Below are 19,516 nucleotides of genomic sequence, written 5' to 3'. Positions count from 1 at the left end.
CTACAGCGCATGAAGTGGAATAGTGGTGCAAGTGGGAAGGCGGCTAGCTTGCATATCCAACCAGTTGAGTTCAATCCCGATCTCTGGTCCCATCTCGATTTTGTACTTCCTCTGTGATCAGATTGTTTTCTTCTGACAACCCAAAGATGTGTGAGCTGCTGTATTAACTGAACATTGTAAATCACCAGAGTGCGTCGGAGATGATGAAAATGAGGGGAGAATAAAACGAGATTTACGTAGAATTAGTGTACGTAGGTGCTTGACCATTGGCACGAACTTTGTGAGTCGAAGGGTCTGTTTCTTTTATAAAACCGACTGACTCAGTTATCTGGTGAATCTGCGTAATTCATGATCATAAATGCCTGTGGAGGCCAAGTTATTGGGTATACTTAAAGCAGAGGGTGATAGGTACTTAATTAGTAAGGGTGTCAAATGTTACGGGAGGAAGGCAGGAGAACAGAGGATAATAAATCAGCAATGATAGAATGGTGAAAATTTGATGGGCTGTGGCTTAAATCTGCTCCCAAGCCTTATGGTTTTATTTATTTATTGAGATACAGCGTGAAATGGACCCTTCTGGCCCTTGAAGCTACACCGCCCAGCAACCCATGATTTCACCCAAGCCTAATCACGAGAGAATTTATACTGACCAATTAACTACCAACTGGTACATCCTTGGAATGTGGGAGAAAACTGGAGCTCCCGGAGGAAATCCATGTGTCACGGGGAGAACGTACAAACTCCTTACACACAGCGCCAGGAATATAGTATGCCTCCAGAAATGCAAGATATTAATATATTTTTGGAGCAAAAAACTGCTTACTAAATGCACTAACCCCACAAGCAAATGGCTACTCCAAAACAGTGTTAATGTAAAAGCAAACAAGTCCAAGACCTACCTATAAGGGTTTGGATAGCGTTGCCAAAACGCTGAGGCAACTTGGTCCCAGGAACTCTTGAGAGTAGATAAGTCAAAGAAGTGCTTTACCATGGTTGCTGCCTGATCCCTTAAACACCACAGGTAGAAAGAGAAGTGCCTGTATCACCTGTAGACTGAAACCACAAGACGTGCTGATTAACATTTAATAAATATAAAGGCAAATTAAAATCTGTGAGTTAAGTTCTTTGAACCACTTACATTGATAAATAAAACACAATTTTTTGCAATTTCAGCTGACCCTCATGTTCTTCAGATTCATGTAAAACAAAAATGGGTCACCAATTAATCTTCAACAGTCAACAATAAATCTTGCAGACACAGGAGACTGCAGATGCTGGAATCTGGAGCAACACACAATCTGCTGGAGGAAGTCTGTGGGTCAAGCAAGTTCTGTGGGAGGAAAATCTTCTATGTTCTGGGTCGAAACCCTGCATCAGGTCTGATGAATCTTGTGAATTTGCCTTCTCCACAGTTCTTGTGACCTAAGACTGCTAGTCTCCATCAGCCATTACGGTTCCCATGTATTTAGAAATGAGCAAGCCCAATCCTCCCAATTTGTAATTTAGAGCACCTGGATGAAACCCATAGGAAGAAGGTACAAATTCCTTACAGTGTGTTGTTATTCCTCTCCACGCCTTGTGGCACACTGGGTAGCAACCTTGTCGTTTCTTTAGCATCTTGTCTGTGTTTTTTTTTACGAGGCCGAACTGCTAGCTCAACACTCAAACCAGCAGGAATGGAAAGTGTGGCAGCAGCTGGCCAGATTCGAACCCAGGGCCACTTGCCTCGAAGTCTGGTGCTGATGCCACCTGTTGGCATAAACTCCTTACGCGCAATGGCAGGATTGAAGATGCGTTGCTTGTGCTGTTATAGTGTTATGTTAACCACTACATTACCGTGCCTTCCTCCGAGTCACCGCAATCTCCAGAGGACACTGCACTCATTTAATTCTGGCTTCTGCAGCTCAACTTACTCTGCCCAATCCTGATGCCAGTTACTTCAATCTCCTAAACCTAAATATCTGGAACTTCCTCCCCAACATCTCCTTCGACCAAGTACCTGTTCAAATTTCTGTTCTGTGGTGTCAAAGTTGCATGTTGTCTGTTAATCTTACATCTCGGGCATGCCTCTTCCAGTATCGAGAGCCCAGAATAAAGCAGCCAGCCAAATCAAAGACCCACCCCCTCAGACATTCATTCCTCTCCCCCCATCTCCCACTGTGCAGAAGATACAAAAGCCTGAAAGCACATCCCACCAGGCTCAAGAACAGCTTTTATTCTGCCGCTAAGGGTACTGAAAGTGCCTCTTGTATGATAAAGTGGATTATCGACCTCAAAATTTGCCTGTTATGGTCCTAACCTTTTTGTCATGGTACTTTCTCTGTAACTGTGACACATGTTCTGCATTCTGGTATTTTTTTTCCTTGTACTATCTCAATGTACTGATGCAATGAAATGAACTGTGTGGATGGCATGCAAAACAAAGTTTTCCCACTGTACATGTGACAATAATACACCAAAGCAACACACACATGGACAGTAGTTTTTGATGGACTCCAGATCATGGTCTCTGGGGGCTTACTATTGCTTGCATGGTGGGTGATGGCGGTGGTGATGGGGGTGGGGTTGATGCTTTTGCTAGAGCAAGTGGGGGGAAAGTTTTTCTGTTATTCATTCTTTGGGGTTTATTCTCTGTTTTGTGGATGTTTGTGAAGAGTAAGGATTTCAGGTTGTATACCATATACATTCTCTGATATTAAGTTGAGCCTCTGAAATTGCTGGTCGAATTCAGGTCAGGCAGCATCTATGGAAAAGAATAAACAGCCAATGTTTTGGGCCTATTCATTTCCATAGATGCTGCCTGACCTGCTGAGTTCCTCCAGCAACTTGTCCATGTTGCTCTGAATTTCCAGCATCTGCAGAATTTCTTGCGTTATAATACACCAATTTGCTTTAGATCTTACAAAGTTTGCTTCTTTGCACCAGGTTCCAGCGCCTGCGATTTCTTGCAACTCCACCAGCTGATGGGATCTTAATTAACAGATGACCCCTATCCCCAGCATTTTGCATGTTGCTACAATAACTATACTATAAAGAAATTTGTTCTTGTTTGTTGCCCACATCTTGTGTTTGAATCAATCTGCTATAAGATGAACATTTGTCAAACTTGTAGGATCTCAAAACATGACAACCCAGTGAATCAGAACTGCAAGTTCAGGCAGGATTGTCCAGTCTGGGCTTGAAGTGCCAGCTTGCTGAGAGTGGCCATGGTTTGAACATCCTGGAGAGCAGCAAGGCAGCCTTCCAAACCATCTACAGAATCACAATCATAGCACCAGCAATCAGTGATTAGGGTTCAATTCTTGCCACTATCTGTAAGGAAATTCCGCATGGATTTCCTCCGGGTGCTCTGGCTTCCTCCCATATTCCTAAGATGTATGGGTTGGTAAGCTGTGAGCATGCTATGCTGGTGCTGGAAATATGCCGGCACTTACAGGCTGCCCCCAGCACAATCACTGGATGCAAAACAACACATTTCACTGCATGTTTCAATGTACATGTGACAAATAAAGCTCATCTTTGAAGCCAAACCTAACCTTTACAATGAAGTGACAATATATCTGTGGGTGAAGGTGATCCACTCAAAGCACTGGAGGCAGCATGTATAAAGAGAAAATGATCAATCAACTATTCAGGTCAAGACCCTTTCAGGAAACTCTTCAATTCCTGAAGAAATTTAAACTTCTATGACGAAGGGGGTCACAAATCAGTAAATTGGATTTCTTTCTAGGCATCTGTTAGTCTTGCGAGACCATGGATCTGTGCCTGGAAAGTCTTCACTGGATTAAAGACTAGGATTATAGAGAACTAATTTCATTTCTCTCACATCTTCACAATCCCAAAGTACCTCTGAGAAGGTTAACATTTTAACACCAAGTCACACAGTGAAACTGAAGCAGATTAACAGAAGTTTGGTAAATGGGGTAAGATTTGAGGAGAGAGAAGTAGAAAGGCTGGGAGGTACAGAAAGGTGAATTTAAGAGTTTAACATCTAGGCAGCTAAAACCATGGCATGAAATAGTGAATAAGCTAAAAGTTTAAAGGAGATATGTGGGGCACATCAAAAAGTGGTAGATGCCCGAAAAGGGCTGTCAGGGTAGTGGTGGAATTAGATACAGTGGCAGTGTTTAAAATGCTGTTAGACAGACGCATGGACAGGCAGGGGACGGAGAGACAGGTAATGTACAGGCAGAAGAGATTAAGTTTAATTAGGCATCAAGTTTAGAACAGATATTGTGGACGGAAGGGCCTGTTCCTGTACCGTACTGCAACCCGAGGGTGGCCTCATGGTGGCACAAGAGGCAGCCAAAGACCAACGTGTCAAAATGGGAATGGGGATAGGAATTAAAATGGCTGGTCAACAGGAAATTCCACTTTTACAGGATGGAGCAGAAGTGCTCGCCAAAGCAGACCCCCAGTCTATGTTGGGTCTCTCTAATGCAGGGAGGCCACACTGGGAGCACCAGATATTGAGGAAGGTGAATGGGCAGGTGTAACACATCTGCCACTTGCAGGGATAAGTGCCAGGAAGGAGATTAGTGAGGAGGGACAAACGGGCAAGGGAACCTAGAGAAGATTGCTCATTTAGCAATGGATAAAATTGGGTAGACTCAATAGAACACGGGGCATGACTCAGACTCTCTGTATGTTTCAAGATTGTGGCTGGCACATTAAGATTCTGTTTGGGGAGGATGGGAGGAAAGCTGCGCTGTGTTTTCACCATCTCAAGAACACGAGTCTATGCATTCCAATATTCTGTCTGGGTAGCCTCCAACCTGATGGCATGAACATCAATTTCTCCAGCCTCTGGTAATTTCTCCCCCCTCCCCACCTTTTCCATTGCCCATTCTGGCTCCCCCCCCTTACCTCTCCTTCTCTGTTGCCCACCACCTCCCTCTTGTATCCCTCCTCCCTCTCTTTCTCTCGTCGTCCAGTCCCCTCCTGTCAGATTCCTTCTTCAGCCCTTTATCTCTTCCACCTACTACCTTGCAGCTTGTACTCCTTCCCTTCCCCTAATCTTATTCTGGGTTCTCTCCCCTTCCTTCCCAGTCCTGATGAAGAGTCTCAGCCTGAAACGTCAACTGTTTATTCGTCTCCATAGATACTGCCTAACTTGTTGAGTTCATCCAGTATTTGTTGTGTGTTGCTATGCTTCCCAATAGTTTGTACACTGTAACATTCATTCAATTATGAAATGCTATTAGTTACTCTGTGGATTAGCTGATATAAAGACACGTGGCACAGAGTCAGTAAACTCACCTGAGTGCAGACACTGATTAAATGTCAACCTTGTACCCTCTGAACCATTGTAAAGCATTAGAAGGGGAGCAGAGGAGGTTTACCAAGATGCTGCCTGGATTGGAGAGCACCTCTTATAAGGCTAGGTGGACTGAGCCTACTGTTTTTCTCTGGGGCAAAGGAGGATGAGAGGTGACTTGATAGGGGTGTACAAGATAAGAGCCTGATTTAATTCTAACTGGATTACTTTAGCTTTGCTCTGCAAAGATGAAAATAAAACACAGAGGACTTTGTACCAACAGATTACCAAAAAGAACTGCCCTGACCACTGTTACGTGCTCATATGTGTCATTGTGAAATGAGCTGTGTTGACTTCAGTGCTACTTGTGAAAGGCTGTGCCCTGCATTCAACTAATGAACTGCATGACGTGCACAGGCAGGCCAGCCCAAGGTCAAGCAAGGTCTCAAGCAGTTCAGCACAGCCAGAGAACCTTGCCATAAACACAACTGATTCTACAGATACTGGAAACCCAGAGTAACACACACTAAATGAGTAAACACATCATCAAGGACCACCACCACCCAGGCCAGGGGTTCCCAAACTGGGGTCCATGGACCCCCTGCTTAAAGGTGTTGGTCCATGGCATAAAATAATGTTGGGAACCTCTGACCTAGGCCATGCTCTCTTCTCAGTGCTGCCATTGGGCAGGAGATACAGGAGCCTCGGGACCCATACCACCAGGTTCAGGAACAGGTATTACCCCTTATTATTTATTGCTCATTTATTACTATTAGTTTTTTCCCATCTTTTGTATTTGCAATTTGTTGCCTTTTGCACATTGGTTGTTTGTCAGTCTGTTGGGTGTGGTCTTTCATTGATTCTATTATGTTCCTTGGATTTAGTATGTATGCCTGCAAGAAAACTAATCTTAGGGTTAAATATGGACTTTGAAAACAAATTAAATTTGAATTTTGAAATGCTGGAGGAACTCAGCAGGTCAGGCACTGAATAAACAGCCAACGTTTCAGGCTGCGTCACTTCATCAGAACACTCCCTACAACACTTACTGGAGGAAATACTAGCACGGGCGGTGCTGTCACAATACAGAGGCTCCCGATCACCTAGCTGAGGTTAGCTGGCAAGGCAGAGCATGATCCAACATCCATCAGGCAAGCAGACCTGTGGATACCATCATTCTTCTATCAGGCTTTTAAAACAGTACTGCCAAGCACCATTAACTGACCCAATTTGCCCTCTGTCCCTCCCTCAAGATGTTGGCCAGCCACGGTCCTATTTCATTATCTGAATTTCAGTTCCCCAGCAGCTGTGGTGAGCTTTCAATTCTAGCTTTGTTATGAAGCCAGGTGTACAGATTCAGCTATGACAAACTTGGCTGCTGCCTTCAGGAAGGAGCTACAGGAGCCTCACCACCAGGTTGAGGAACAGTTATTACCCCTCAACCATCAGGCTTTTGAACCAGAGGGGATAACTTCATCCAACTTCACTCGCACCATCACTAAACTGGACTCACTTTCAGGGACCCTTCATTTCACGTTCTCAATATTTTAATCACAAACAAGAGAAAATCTGCAGGTGCTGTATATCCGAGCAACACACACAAAATGCTGGAGGAACACAGCAGGGCAGGTCAACGTCAACTGTACTCTTTTCCTAGATGCTGCTTGGTCTGCAGAGTTCCTCCAACATTTTATGTGTGTTTCTCAATATTTTACTTTATTACGATTACTCTTTTGCATTTGCAGTTTGTTGGCTGTTTGACATCTTGAGTGCAGTTTTTCATTGATTCTATTGTGTTTCTTTCTATTTACTGTGAGAACCCATTGCATTCGCGTTGTTAAATTAGATCAGTTACAGAGATGGGCAGTTTATGTATTGCTTTTTTTTTCTCTTTTTGTATTTACAGTTTGTTGTTTGCTTGTTTGTTTTTTACACACACTGGTTATCCGCTCTGTTGGTGTGGTCTTTTCATTGATTCTATTATGGCTATTGGATTTATAGAGTAAGCCCGCAAGAAAATGAATCTCAGGGTTGTACATGGTGACATACATGTATTTTAATAATAAATTTACTTTGAATTTTGATACAAAGATTTGGTGCTGTTGTGGATAGCATAGAAGACTGGGAAAGAACACCGCAGGATATAGATCAGTTGCAGATGTTGGGGGAGAGATGGCAGATGGAGTTTAACCCAGTCAGATGTGAAGTGTCACGGGACAGTACACTGTTAAGGGCAAGACCTTTAACAGTGTTGATGAGCAGAGGAGTCTTGGAGTTCAAGTTCATAGCTCCCCGAAGTTGGCTGCACAGGTTAAGAAGGCATATGGCAAGCCTGTTTTTATTAGTCACAGCATTGAGTTACATGTCAGGAAGTTATGTTGCAGCTTTATAATCTCTAGTTAGGCTGCATCTGTAGTATAGCATACAGTTCTGATTGCCCTATTATAGGAAGGATGTTGAGGCTTTAGAGAGGTGCACAAAAGGTTTACCAGGATACTGCCTGGGTTAGAGGAACGTGCTATAATGAGGGTTGTTTTCTCTGGAGCTGCAGGGGCTGGGGAGAGTTCTGATAAAGGTGTAAAAGATTATGAGAGGCATAGATAGAGTACACAGACAGTATCTTTTCCCAAGGGTTGAAATGTCTAACACCAGAGGGGTTAGAACTTTAAATCTAATTTAAGATTAGAGGGGTTGATTTCAAAGGAGATGTGAGGGGCAAGCTGTTGTTTTTTTTTTAAAAACACAGTGGTGAGTGCCTGGAATGTGCTGCCTGAGGCAGTGGTAGAGGCAGAGACCTTTCAGAAATGTTTAGGTAGGCAAATGCATGCGAGGAAAATGGAAGCATATGGACATTGTGTGGGCAGAAGACATTAGTTTAGTTGGCCATTTGATTATTAATTTACTTGGCTCAGCACAACACTGTGGGCCAAAGGGACTGTTCCTGTGCTGTACTGGTCTCTGTTAACCTGTGGGTGGTCTCATCATGGCAGTAGAGACGGCCGTGGACAGACACGTCAGTGTGGCAGTGAGAAGCCGAATTGAAATGGGTGGCAATTGGAAAATTAAGCCTTTGTGGTGGATGGAGGAAAGGTGCTCGACGAAGCGGTACCCCAATCAACATTGGGCCCCACTTTGAACTTTGAATTGTGGAATAAAAATTCACAAAGAACCATGGGGCACTGACACCATGCAACTAAAGACAAGGGCCTGCATTTCCCCTTTCCAAGAGCAGACCCTTTGACATACATTAACTCATTTTGGCGAATAAGCAGTTCATTGCCCAAAAGGGAAACTCCAGGCCACAGTATTTGGGCAGAGCTGTAAACAAGCGTTTCACACCTCAGCATGGCTCAGAAAGCTGATGAAGTAATCTTGAAGTGTCCTCACTCTTGCAATGTAGGAAATGGAACGGCGGATGTATGCAGCAAGTTCCACAGCAGTGAGATAAATGGTCAGGACAGCCAACCATTTTAAAAGAGTGTTAACTGAAGGCCAACTCTGCCATGAACGGTCCCAAGCCCAGCTGTGAATGGAAAAGGGTTGGGCATATGTCTAGCAACCCCATCCCATAAAAACCCAAAGCTACACCAACATCAACAGAAGCTCCAAAGACCTCTAGTCTTGGGAGAAGAAGGATCTTCGAAGATGGGACTACATGGAAGGGCTAGCACAGGTGGTGGGCTGCTGTCAGCGGCCTTGACAAAGAGCTGTCACTTAACCGCGACAGCCAACTAGAATCTTGTCTTTAAATCACATGGGCTTAACGTCTCTTCTGAAATGGAGAGACCCAAGTCAGAAATGGGCGAGATTGACAGATCTCCTTCCCTGGTGCAACAGCAGGTTTATATTAGCTTTACTTGTCACATACACATCGACACATTGAAATAAATAATAAAGTGATTGCATTAACAACCAACATCCTGAGATGTGCTGCGGCGAGCAGGCAAGTGTCAACACACCTCCAGCACCAACACAGCGTGCCCACAATTCACTAAGCCCATGTACTTACCTTTGGAATGCAGGGGAAACTGGAGCACTCAGAGAAAACCCACTCGACCACAGGGAGAACGCACAAGCTCTTACCAGACAGCGGAGGAATAGAACCGGGTCGCCAATGCTGTGATAGCTTTATGTTAACTGCTATACTACCGTGGGACACCTAGCTTATCCAGATTTAACCACATGCACATCAGCGTAACAACTTCCTGAGAAGGCCACAGCAATTCATCATGCCCTAGATGACCTTCATCAATTCTTTACAGGTGTTGCATTTTGGAAGGACAAATCAAGGTAGGACATACACAGTAAATGGTAGGGCACTGAGGAGTGCGGAGGAACAAAGAGATCTGGGAGTTCAGATACATAATTCCCTGAAAGTGGCGTCACAGGTAGACAGGGTTGTAAAGGCGGCTTTTGCCATCCTGGCATTCATAAATCAAAGTACTGAGTATAGGAGTTGGGATGTTATAGGGAGGTTGTATAAGGCATTGGTGAGGCCAGATTTGGAGTACACCCTATCCTCGTTATATGCGTCTTCAGACAATGCGGATTCACAGTTATGTAAGGAACCTATTTCTACCAACGTCTCGTTGTATGCATCCAAAACTCAGAGTTATGCGAGGAGTACTGCTTTCCTACCAATACAAGACAGGTGTGCGCACCTCACAATTTCACTCCCGCCAGTCTCGCATTGGTTTTGGCAAGGTGTGGATGCGCAACTTTGCGCTCTTAAACTTTTGTTGGTTTTACCTATGGTGCAGTGATTTTGCGCTTGAAATATTTAACTATGCCTCCTAAGCGTCCAATGTCATGTCCTGGGTCGTCAGCCGAGCGGCAGAGAACGGCTTTAACAGTTGAAAAAAAAGTTGGAAATTATAAACAGCACGGCATCAGGTGAAGGTAACACAGCTCTGGGACGCTACTGCCAGGAACAGAATCTTGATTTAAAGTTCTTTTGTTGCTTGACGATGCGCCAGCCCATCCTAAACATTTGGACAGCATTCATCCTAACATAACAGTGCGTTTCCTGCCGCCGAACACAACATTGCTGATTCAACCACTCGACCAAGGTGTGATCCACATTCAAGGCTTACGTATTTTTTTTTTACGGTGAACTATCTCTCAGATGCTGCAAACAACAGATGACTTTGAAAATCCTGGGAGTTTACCAACAGTGAAGAAATGGTGGAAGTCGGAACACTTGGCACAAATGGCGATGGACATGGGCCCAAGTTTAGAACGGAGTCAGCATTTCAGTCGTTCCCTGCCATCAACCCTTCTTCCCTACAAGCAAATTTATGCTGAAAAACAAAATGCTGCCAAGCAAACAACCCTCACCACGTTATTGAAAGCGGTGTCATCTCCTGCTGCCGGCAGTTCTAAGAGTTCTGTGAGTCTTCCTTCTCCCCTACTGTGCTTGATATGATCCTGACGACCACAACCATCCACCTTATCCATGTAAAGCTGCCCGACACCACAACAACCACTCATCTCCCGGAGTGAACACACCTGCCACTGTTGGTGAGTACTGTACACCCTCGGATGTTAACTTTCTATGATTTATTACATTGAATATTACCTTAAATTGATGAAATATAATACAAATGTTGTCTTGTGGTACTGGTTTTGTGTCGTATTGGTATAAAAATGTGAATAAATTACAGATAAAACATATTTAGGAAGCCCTCTGGAACACATCCCTATTTTCTCCATTTAAATAATTATTCACATTATGCGTCAACTTCGAGGAACGTATCCCCCGCATATAACGAGGATGGGGTGTATATGTACAGTTCTGGTCACCTAACTATAGGAAGGATATCAATAAGATTGAAAGAGTGCAGAGAAGATTTACTAGGATGTTGCCGGGTCTTCAGGAGTTGAGTTACAAGGAAAGATTGAACAGGTTAGGACTTTATTCCTTAGGGCGTAGAAGAATGAGGGGAGATATGATAGAGGTTTACAAAATTATGAGGGGTATAGACAGCGTAAATGTGAATAGGCTCTTTCCACTTAGATGAGGAGAGATAAATATGAGAGGACATGGCTTTAGGGTGAAAGGGAAACGGTTTAGGGGGAACTTCTTCACTCAGAGGGTGGTGGGAGTGTGGAACGAGCTGCCACCTGACGTCGTAAATTTGGGCTCAATCTTCAGTTTAAAGAATAAATTGGATAGGTACATGGATGGGAGAGATCTGGAGGGTTATGGAGTGGATACAGGTCAATGGGACTAGCGGAATAATGTTTTGGCACACACTAGAAGGGTCAAATGGCCTGTTTTCTGTGCTGTAGTGTTCTATGGTTCTATGAAAGCATCTTATCCAGTTACATCACGACTTGACTAAGATCAACACAGCTCAGCTTCCCCTCCATAGACTATCTATATTTCTTGCTGCCTCAGGAAAAAATACCCAGCATAATCAAAGATCCTCTGTCTCTTTCTCAACATTGACCAGAGGACAACTGTTGCGATGGTCTTCACAAGACAGCTCTATAAAACCCTGGTTAGCCTACACTTGGAATGTTTTGATCAGTTCTGGTTGCCTCATTATAGGAGGGATGTAGAAGCTTTACAGAAGGTGCACAGGAGATGAAAACATGTCTTATGAAGTTAGATTGAGCAAGCCAGGGTTTCTCTTTGGAGCAAAGGAGGATGAGATGATGTTACTGAGCTGTACAAGATGAGAGATATAGATCAAGTGGATTTTCCCAGGGTGGGAATAGTTAATATCCAGGGGCATTTTTTTGGAGCAAAGGAGGATGAGAGGTGATTGTTATAGAGCTGTACAAGATGGTAAGAGGTATAGATCAAGTGGATAGGCAGAGACTCCCCCCCCCCCACCCCCCAGGCAGAAATGACTAATACCCAGAGACATAACTTTGTGATTGGAGGGAAGTACAGAATTGTTTTTTCAAAAATTCACAGCGAGGCAAGAGTGTGGAACCCCCTGCCAGGGTAGTGGTAGAGGCAGATACATTAGGGCATTTAAGAGACTCTTATGAACATAGATGATAGAAAAATTGGAGGGCTATGTGGGAGGAAAGGGCTAGATTGATCTACAGCAGGTACAACATTGTGAACCGAAGGGCCTGTACTGTTCTATAATGCTTGCTATGTATTTATTGAGATGCAGTGCGAACAGGCTCTTCCGACCTGTCGAGCTGCACCGCCCAGCAACCCCCGATTTAACCCTAGTCTAATTGTGGGACAACTTACTAACGAATTAACTTACTAACCGGTACAGCTTTGGACTATGGGAGGAAACCGCAGCACCCAGAGGAAACCCATGCACTCCACGGCGAGGACGTCCAGTCTCCTTATAGATGATGTTGGTGCACCGTGCTGTAATAGCATAACGCTAACTGCTACGCTATCGTGGGGCCCGATGTACAAATGCCAATTCTATGTTCCCTCACCCCTCCTGAAAGTTTTCAAAATTACACAATATTAAGCTACTTCCAGTGTTTGCTTATCAAAGCACTTTTCAAAAATCTAATTGGTTAGGCTAGTTTGGGCTACAGACCTTCTTAGAAATAGTAACTAATGCAGGTTTGAAACAGAGGAAGTGACTCAGGGCAACAACTTATAGATTGACGTCATTTTCTGTGGGAACTGCATCAACATTGTCATTTCTGTTGGTTTTTGGGCAAGTCTCTAACCAAACCAGCACACACACAGGATGACATTATTGCCAGTGTTTCACCACTTTACATCCTGTGGTTACAGCTAGTTTTGAAGGGAGCTGATAAAATCTGAAGATCATCCACCAATAGCAACGCTTGACAATTATTTTATCTATTTGAAGCATCTTCGAAAGAAACCTTGCAAAGGGAATATTTTGCACACTTGAATAGAGTGTGTTTTCAAGCAGTTACCCAGATGTTGCTTTTGATGTACAACCACACAACAATCAAACACAAGGAGACACAGGAGCCAAATTTGGCCCATCAAAGACATGACCTGAAAACCTAAAGAAAGTGGACTTCATAAAGAGGCTTATAAAGGAGCTAGAAAAAGATTAGCTTTACTTATTACATGCAAAACGAAACAAATAATGAAATGCATCATTTGTGTCATGAATGTAGACGGCAAATGTTTCCATGCTTCTGGTGCCAGCATAGCATGCCAACAACTTATTACGCTTAACCTGTCTTTTTGGAACGTGGGAGCAAACTAGAATACTCTGAGGAAACACATGTGGTCTGTCACAGGGAGAACATGCAAATCTCCGACAGGCAGCAATGGGATTTGAACCCTGATCTGCCATTCGCTGGTGCTGTAACGCATAATGCTAACTGCTACATTACTGTAACTCATTATTCACATACAGTTTGAAAATAAAATTCAGCCAAACCCAGCTTTCAGCATTTGTTCTGTAGCCCTGAAGATCACAGCTCTTCAAACAAGCGTTGAAACAATACAATGTGCCTTTATGTTAAAACTGATGTTAACGCCTCTACCATTTTATCAGACAGCGAGTTGAGCTCCAAACCACTTTCATGCCCTGGGTTTAAAAAAAATCTTTACCCCTCTCTCTCTCTACCAATACCTTTGTCAATTACCACAGAACTGAGCTCCCAGTCTTTGTGTTTGCCTGGTACAGGAAATAGGTCCTTCTTATTCACTATCTCCTGCCAGTCAAGATAGCACAGAGCTGTGGTTTCTCGCGAGGTCGCGGCACAGATTTAGTTGTTGTTTTAATTAGCAGGGGGTGTTCTGGGAACAGAGAAAGGAGTTAGGGGTCAGAGTAGGGTTTAGGGACCACAATGTTGGAGGATATCTGTGGATGTTGGGCTGCCCAGGATTAAATGTTGGTGCTGGACATGCTGTCTGCCCCCAGCATATCCCTAGGTGTGTTGGTCAAACAATGCTTTTCATTACATGTTCTAGTTCAAGTTCAGTTTATTGTCATTCAACCATACACATGACAATGCTTCTCCAGACCAAGGTGCACTATTGGGTACATATACACAACTCACATATGTAACACAAAGTAATATTACCACAATTAAATTAACAAATAAATGACAATATTCCCATGTACACGTTCCCCTCTGCCTGAGCACTGGCCTCCATTGCATCCAAGACATCTTCAAAGAATGATGCCTCAAAAAGGTGGCATCCATCATAAAGGACCCCCACCACCCAGGACATGCCCTGCTCTCATTGCCCTCATCAGGAAGGAGGTACAGGAGCCAGAAGGCACACTCTCAATGATTCAGGAACAACTTCTTCCCCTCTGCCATCTGATTTCTGAATGGATATTGAACCTTACCACTCTAGTTTTTAAATTTCTATTTTTGCGCTAATTATTTATTACACACACAGTAATTCAGTTTTTTCCCCTCATTAATGTGTTTTGCAATATACTGTTGCTGCAAAGTCAACAAATTTCACAGCATATACCGGTGCTGTTAAACCAGATTCCGATTAATAAATATTAATAACTTTTTACTGAGTCTTAAATAAAACCAATTACAGTTTATTTTAGCCTCTGCTGTTTCAAAGAAAATAACTCTAGCTTCTCCAATCTCTATTCATGGTTGTAAATTCCCAGACCCAACAAGATTGTAAACTGCCACTACACCCACTCTAGTGCAATCAGATCTTTTCCTGTGGCGACCAGAATTGTACACCGTATTCAAGCTGTGGTCGAACTAATGTTGTTTACAGTTCCATCATAACCTTCCTGCTCTTGTATTCTGTGCCTCAGCCACTACAAGGCAAGCATTCAGTAGCGTGCACCAGTGTTTCAAATTTCTCAATAAGTTAAAGAAGTTTGGCAAGTTTCCGTAGCCCTTCTCCAACTTTTGTTGATGCTCCAGGGTATTCTATCCGGATGCACGATGGCTTGGTACGGCAACTGCTCTGCCCATGACCACAAGAAACTGACAGAGAGTTGTGGACACAGCTCAGCGTATCACAGGAATGAGCCTTCCCTCCATGTACTCTGTCTACACTTCCTGATGCCTTGGGATAGCAGCCAGCGTAAACAAAGACCTGACCCACCCCGGACATCCTCTCTTCTCCTCCTCCCCTCGTGTAGAAGGCACGTACCACCAGGCTCAAGGACATCTTTCATCCTGCTGTTGGAACACTAATGAACTGTACTACAATAAGATGGACTCCTGACCTCACAACTTGCCTCATTATGACCTTGCACCTTGTTTTTCCACTTGAAAAGCACTTTCTGTTATTGTTTTCCCTTGTTCTACCTTGACACACGGTGTAATGATCTGATGTGTACGATCACTGAGCAAGACAAGTTTTTCGCTATCTTGGTACACGTGACAACTATAAACCAATTTATCAGTATGTCTTTATGACCAACTTATTTGCTTGTTTTCTCTTGGTACTTTTAAGCTGAGTACAAGTTCCCTCTGCTCTGTATTTTTAAAGATCTAACATTCTCTTGCCTTGCCAGATCAGCACAAAAGCATTGTCCCGCACTTCTCTCAACTTGCCACTTTTTTGCCTGACCAGCCAGATCACCTCAATTATTAACTATATAAACAATTCTTATATCTTCTGCAAATTATGTGTCCTGCATTTTACCAAGTCATTAATATATACAGGTTGAGTGCCCCTTATCTGAAACTCCAAAATCCAAAACTTTTTTGAGCCTTGACTTTACATCACAAATGGAAAATTCCACAAGGCGCTGAGAAGGTTCCCAGGCGATGCACAGATCTCTGCGCACGACAGACAGTTCTGGAAGAAGTGACTTCACATATGTAATGACCAGAAGTTAATTTAAAAATAGAAAAAAAACTCTACATAAAATGAAAAATGAAGACCTCGATCATATATTAAAAGTGAGGATTCATCAGCATCAGGAATGAAGATGTGCTGCTTAACAATATGCTGATCACAAATCAAGCAAAGGTCTATCACAATGAACTGAAAATTGAAGGTAATTGTGAATATTCAGCAGGCTGGTTGCAGAAATTTAAGAAAAGGCATGACATTAAATTCTTAAAACGTCTACTAATAACAATACAGCAGAGAAATTCATTGATGTGTTCGCCAAGATCGTCGCTGATGTAGATCTAACACCAGAACAAGTCTACAACACTAATTGTCTTTATACCTTATGCAAAACCTAAAAAAAGTAAAAGACAAATACAGAGAGCTGTAACCTTTTAATCAAAACATGGCATTGTTGGTGGAGACTGAAAGCCTGCCATTGTTTGTTGTTGTCCAACAGCTGATTCAGGAATTCTCCTGATGCTGTTCTGCTGCTTTTGTTACCATGCACACATATTTTCATTACATTAAATGGTATGTAATAATTGTTACTGTTAAGAACATATATATGATGAACAAGTGAAAGACAAACACTGCTCAGCGGTAGCAAATCCATTCAGTCTGAAATGATGGCAATCCCAAGCTAACTCTTTAAATATTCCAGTGTCCAAAACACATCCAAGCATTTCATATGAGGGGTACTCAACCTGTATATTTTCAAAAAATCATGGACCCAGGTACTGAAACCCTGGCATTCCCACTGGCAGGAGCCTCCCCAGGTACTGAAACCCTGGCATTCCCCCTGGCAGGAGCCTCCCCAGGTACTGAAACCCTGGCATTCCCCCTGGCAGGGAGCCTCCCCAGGTACTGAAACCCTGGCATTCCCCCTGGCAGGAGCCTCCCCAGGTACTGAAACCCTGGCATTCCCCCTGGCAGGAGCCTCCCCAGGTACTGAAACCCTGGCATTCCCCCTGGCAGGAGCCTCCCCAGGTACTGAAACCCTGGCATTCCCCCTGGCAGGGAGCCTCCCCAGGTACTGAAACCCTGGCAGGGAGCCCTCCAATCACAGAAGCAGCCATCAATACCTGCTTCTTGCCTCCGAGTCAGTTTTGGATCCCATACATCTCCCCCTCTTGGATCTTGGGGGCTGTAATTTTATTGACTTGTCCTCATTAATGCAGGAGACTTCAATCATGTTATTTAAAGTGTTTTTTAAAAAGTTGTGTTCTTTATGGTTATTGTTTTCTTTGAAATGCTGCATCGGATCTGGTGTAACAATCATTTTGTGCTCCTTTAAACCAGACGGGATAACTTCACTCACCCCAACAATGAACAGTTCCCACAATCTCAAGACTCACTGTCAAGGACTCTTCACATCATGTTCTTGACATTTATTGCTTACATATTATTATTACTTTTTTTTGTATTGGTACAGTTTGTTGCCTTTTGCACATTGTCTTGTGTGTGGTTTTTCATTGATTCTAGAGTGTTTCTTTGTATGTCCACAAGTAAATGATCTCAGAGCAGTATATGGTGACAAATGTGCTTTGAACTTTTAAACTCATGGGCGTAAAGCTTTTGACAAGATTTAAGATTGTTTATTGTCACTAAGAAATCCATTACAGACCACCCTCACCAACCCTCCCTGCTATGAGAGTTAGAGGAATGGCACATATTTAAAGAAATAATGCATAGTTTTTCCAGGGTGGAAAAAAAACTTCCTCTGAGATACAAGAAAGCTAATAGGACAAGTAGCCCGCCTGTGATTAAGAGGGGAATTAAAGATCTTGTTAAATCCATGCTACAAGCATACAAATTCAACAGAAATGGCAGTAAGCGAAGGATTAGGGGTGCTTTAGAATTCAGCAAAGGACGACTGAAAAAGATTAAAGATTAGCTTTATTTGTCACATGCACATTGAAACATACAGTGAAATGTGCTGTTTGCTTCAAATCAAATCAGCGAGGATTTAACTAAAACTGATCAAAGTGGAATCTGAGGGCAGATTAGCAATGAAATATGGACTGCAGGTGTTTCCCTTATGGTATGCAAAAAGGAAAAGATTAGGGAGGGACGACACAGTAGTGTGGTGCTCAGCATAACCCTATTACTGCACCAGCGACCTGGGCTCAATTCCCACCTCTGCCTGTACGGAGTTTGCACGTTCTCCCAGTGACCACATGGTTTCCTCCAGGTGCTCCAGTTTCCTTTCACATTCTCAAAAATCATGGTTACAGGAGGTTAATTGGTCGCGTGGGTGTAATGGGCGGCACGGGCTCATCGGGCCAGAAGGACCGGTGCTGTATCACTGAACAAAGGAAAAATAAATAGCGATGGGAGAATTTTTTATGAAGAGCTATTGCAGAGGAATTAAACAACTATTTTGTGTGTCTTCAGAGAGCCCACCAGAAATACTAGGGAACCAAAGGTCTAGCAAGAATGAGAAAATGGTGAAAATAAGTACAAATTGAAATTCTCCAGTCTGGCATCTGCCATTGTGTGGCATATTTTGAATCTGTCAAATAGATTTGTACTAATTAATGATCTCCAAGACTCAAGACAAAAAGTAACTCAGACCTTTACCATCCTGTAGCTAACTGGCCAATCAGTGCAAACTTTGTGATCTCATTTCTAACTTACAGGAATTTTGGGTTACCGACAAGTTCTTGGAAAGCTTGTGAAACCCAGGAATGTCTGCACTGAGAAAGAACAGACCTTCTGCTGGATCCCAAAGCTTCAATCTTTGTTCTACAGTCATTGAGTACCACAGCACAGAAAAAGGCCCTTCAGCCCATCTAGCCTGTGCTGAACCATTATTCTGCCTACTTCCATCGACCCACACCTGGACCATAGCCCACCATGGTTGAAACTAGGGGATGATAAACCCAGTATCAGCCAAGTCCTAGAGTTGTGAAGTTGGTGGTCACAGAGAGTACTCTGGCCAACTGAAATTTTACAGCTCCTGGATGGGAGGGCAGCAAATATCACCGAACTAACTTTGAAAGTATCACTAGAGAAAATAGGAAGCTGTCAAACTAAAGTCAGCTGCAACCTTTAGAGCAGGGAATAATTTTATCCTGTTGAAATTTGTACCAATTGTTCTTTCCCTTTCCTTCTCTGTTTAAATATGCCAACACTGTGGCACAGCTAATGGCATTGGCAAGGTATTTAGAAGATCAGGACCCTACCATTTCATGCTGCCAGCAAGCATGAGGTACAAGATCTCAAGGTTCAACAGAAGCTTCCTTCCCACTGCCACCTGGTTCTTGAACTGATCCAAAATCCATACCTGTATTAACCACTTCCTCTGGCAGTCTTTCCAGGTCAGCGGTGGAAAGGGCGACCAGCTTTAAGTTCCAGAGTGTCAATATATTGGAGGATTTGTCCTGGGCCCAGCACATTGATGCAATCATGCTAGTTGCTATACTTATTTCCTGCTGTGCCAAAGCAACCAATTTCATGCCACAAGTCAGTAAATAAACCTGATTCTGATTCACATGTTGACCAGCCTG

At 43.3% G+C, this 19,516-nt stretch overlaps 1 protein-coding gene across 8 annotated transcripts in view; it reads right to left on the bottom strand.

Moving 5' to 3' along the window:
* The window catches only part of LOC140197530 (PRELI domain-containing protein 1, mitochondrial-like), a 67,959-nt gene that overhangs the window by 28,014 nt on the left and 20,429 nt on the right, over positions 1 to 19,516 (bottom strand). For 5 of the 8 annotated variants that reach the window (XM_072257582.1, XM_072257579.1, XM_072257584.1 and 2 more), the window contains exon 2: positions 900 to 1,053. In XM_072257582.1, the coding sequence (XP_072113683.1) occupies positions 900 to 991 (92 nt within the window). In that variant the 5' untranslated portion in view covers positions 992 to 1,053. Of the gene's footprint in view, positions 1 to 899; positions 1,054 to 1,138; positions 1,188 to 19,516 lie in introns of all 8 variants that reach the window. The other 3 variants (XM_072257581.1, XM_072257580.1, XM_072257583.1) reach the window with 2 other exon arrangements.

This window comes from Mobula birostris, chromosome 5, assembly GCF_030028105.1.
Source record: "Mobula birostris isolate sMobBir1 chromosome 5, sMobBir1.hap1, whole genome shotgun sequence".
NCBI classification, from domain to species: Eukaryota; Metazoa; Chordata; class Chondrichthyes; order Myliobatiformes; family Myliobatidae; genus Mobula; species Mobula birostris.
The sequence above is the reverse complement of the archived record's forward strand: the minus strand, read 5'-3'. Positions and strand labels throughout refer to the sequence as shown.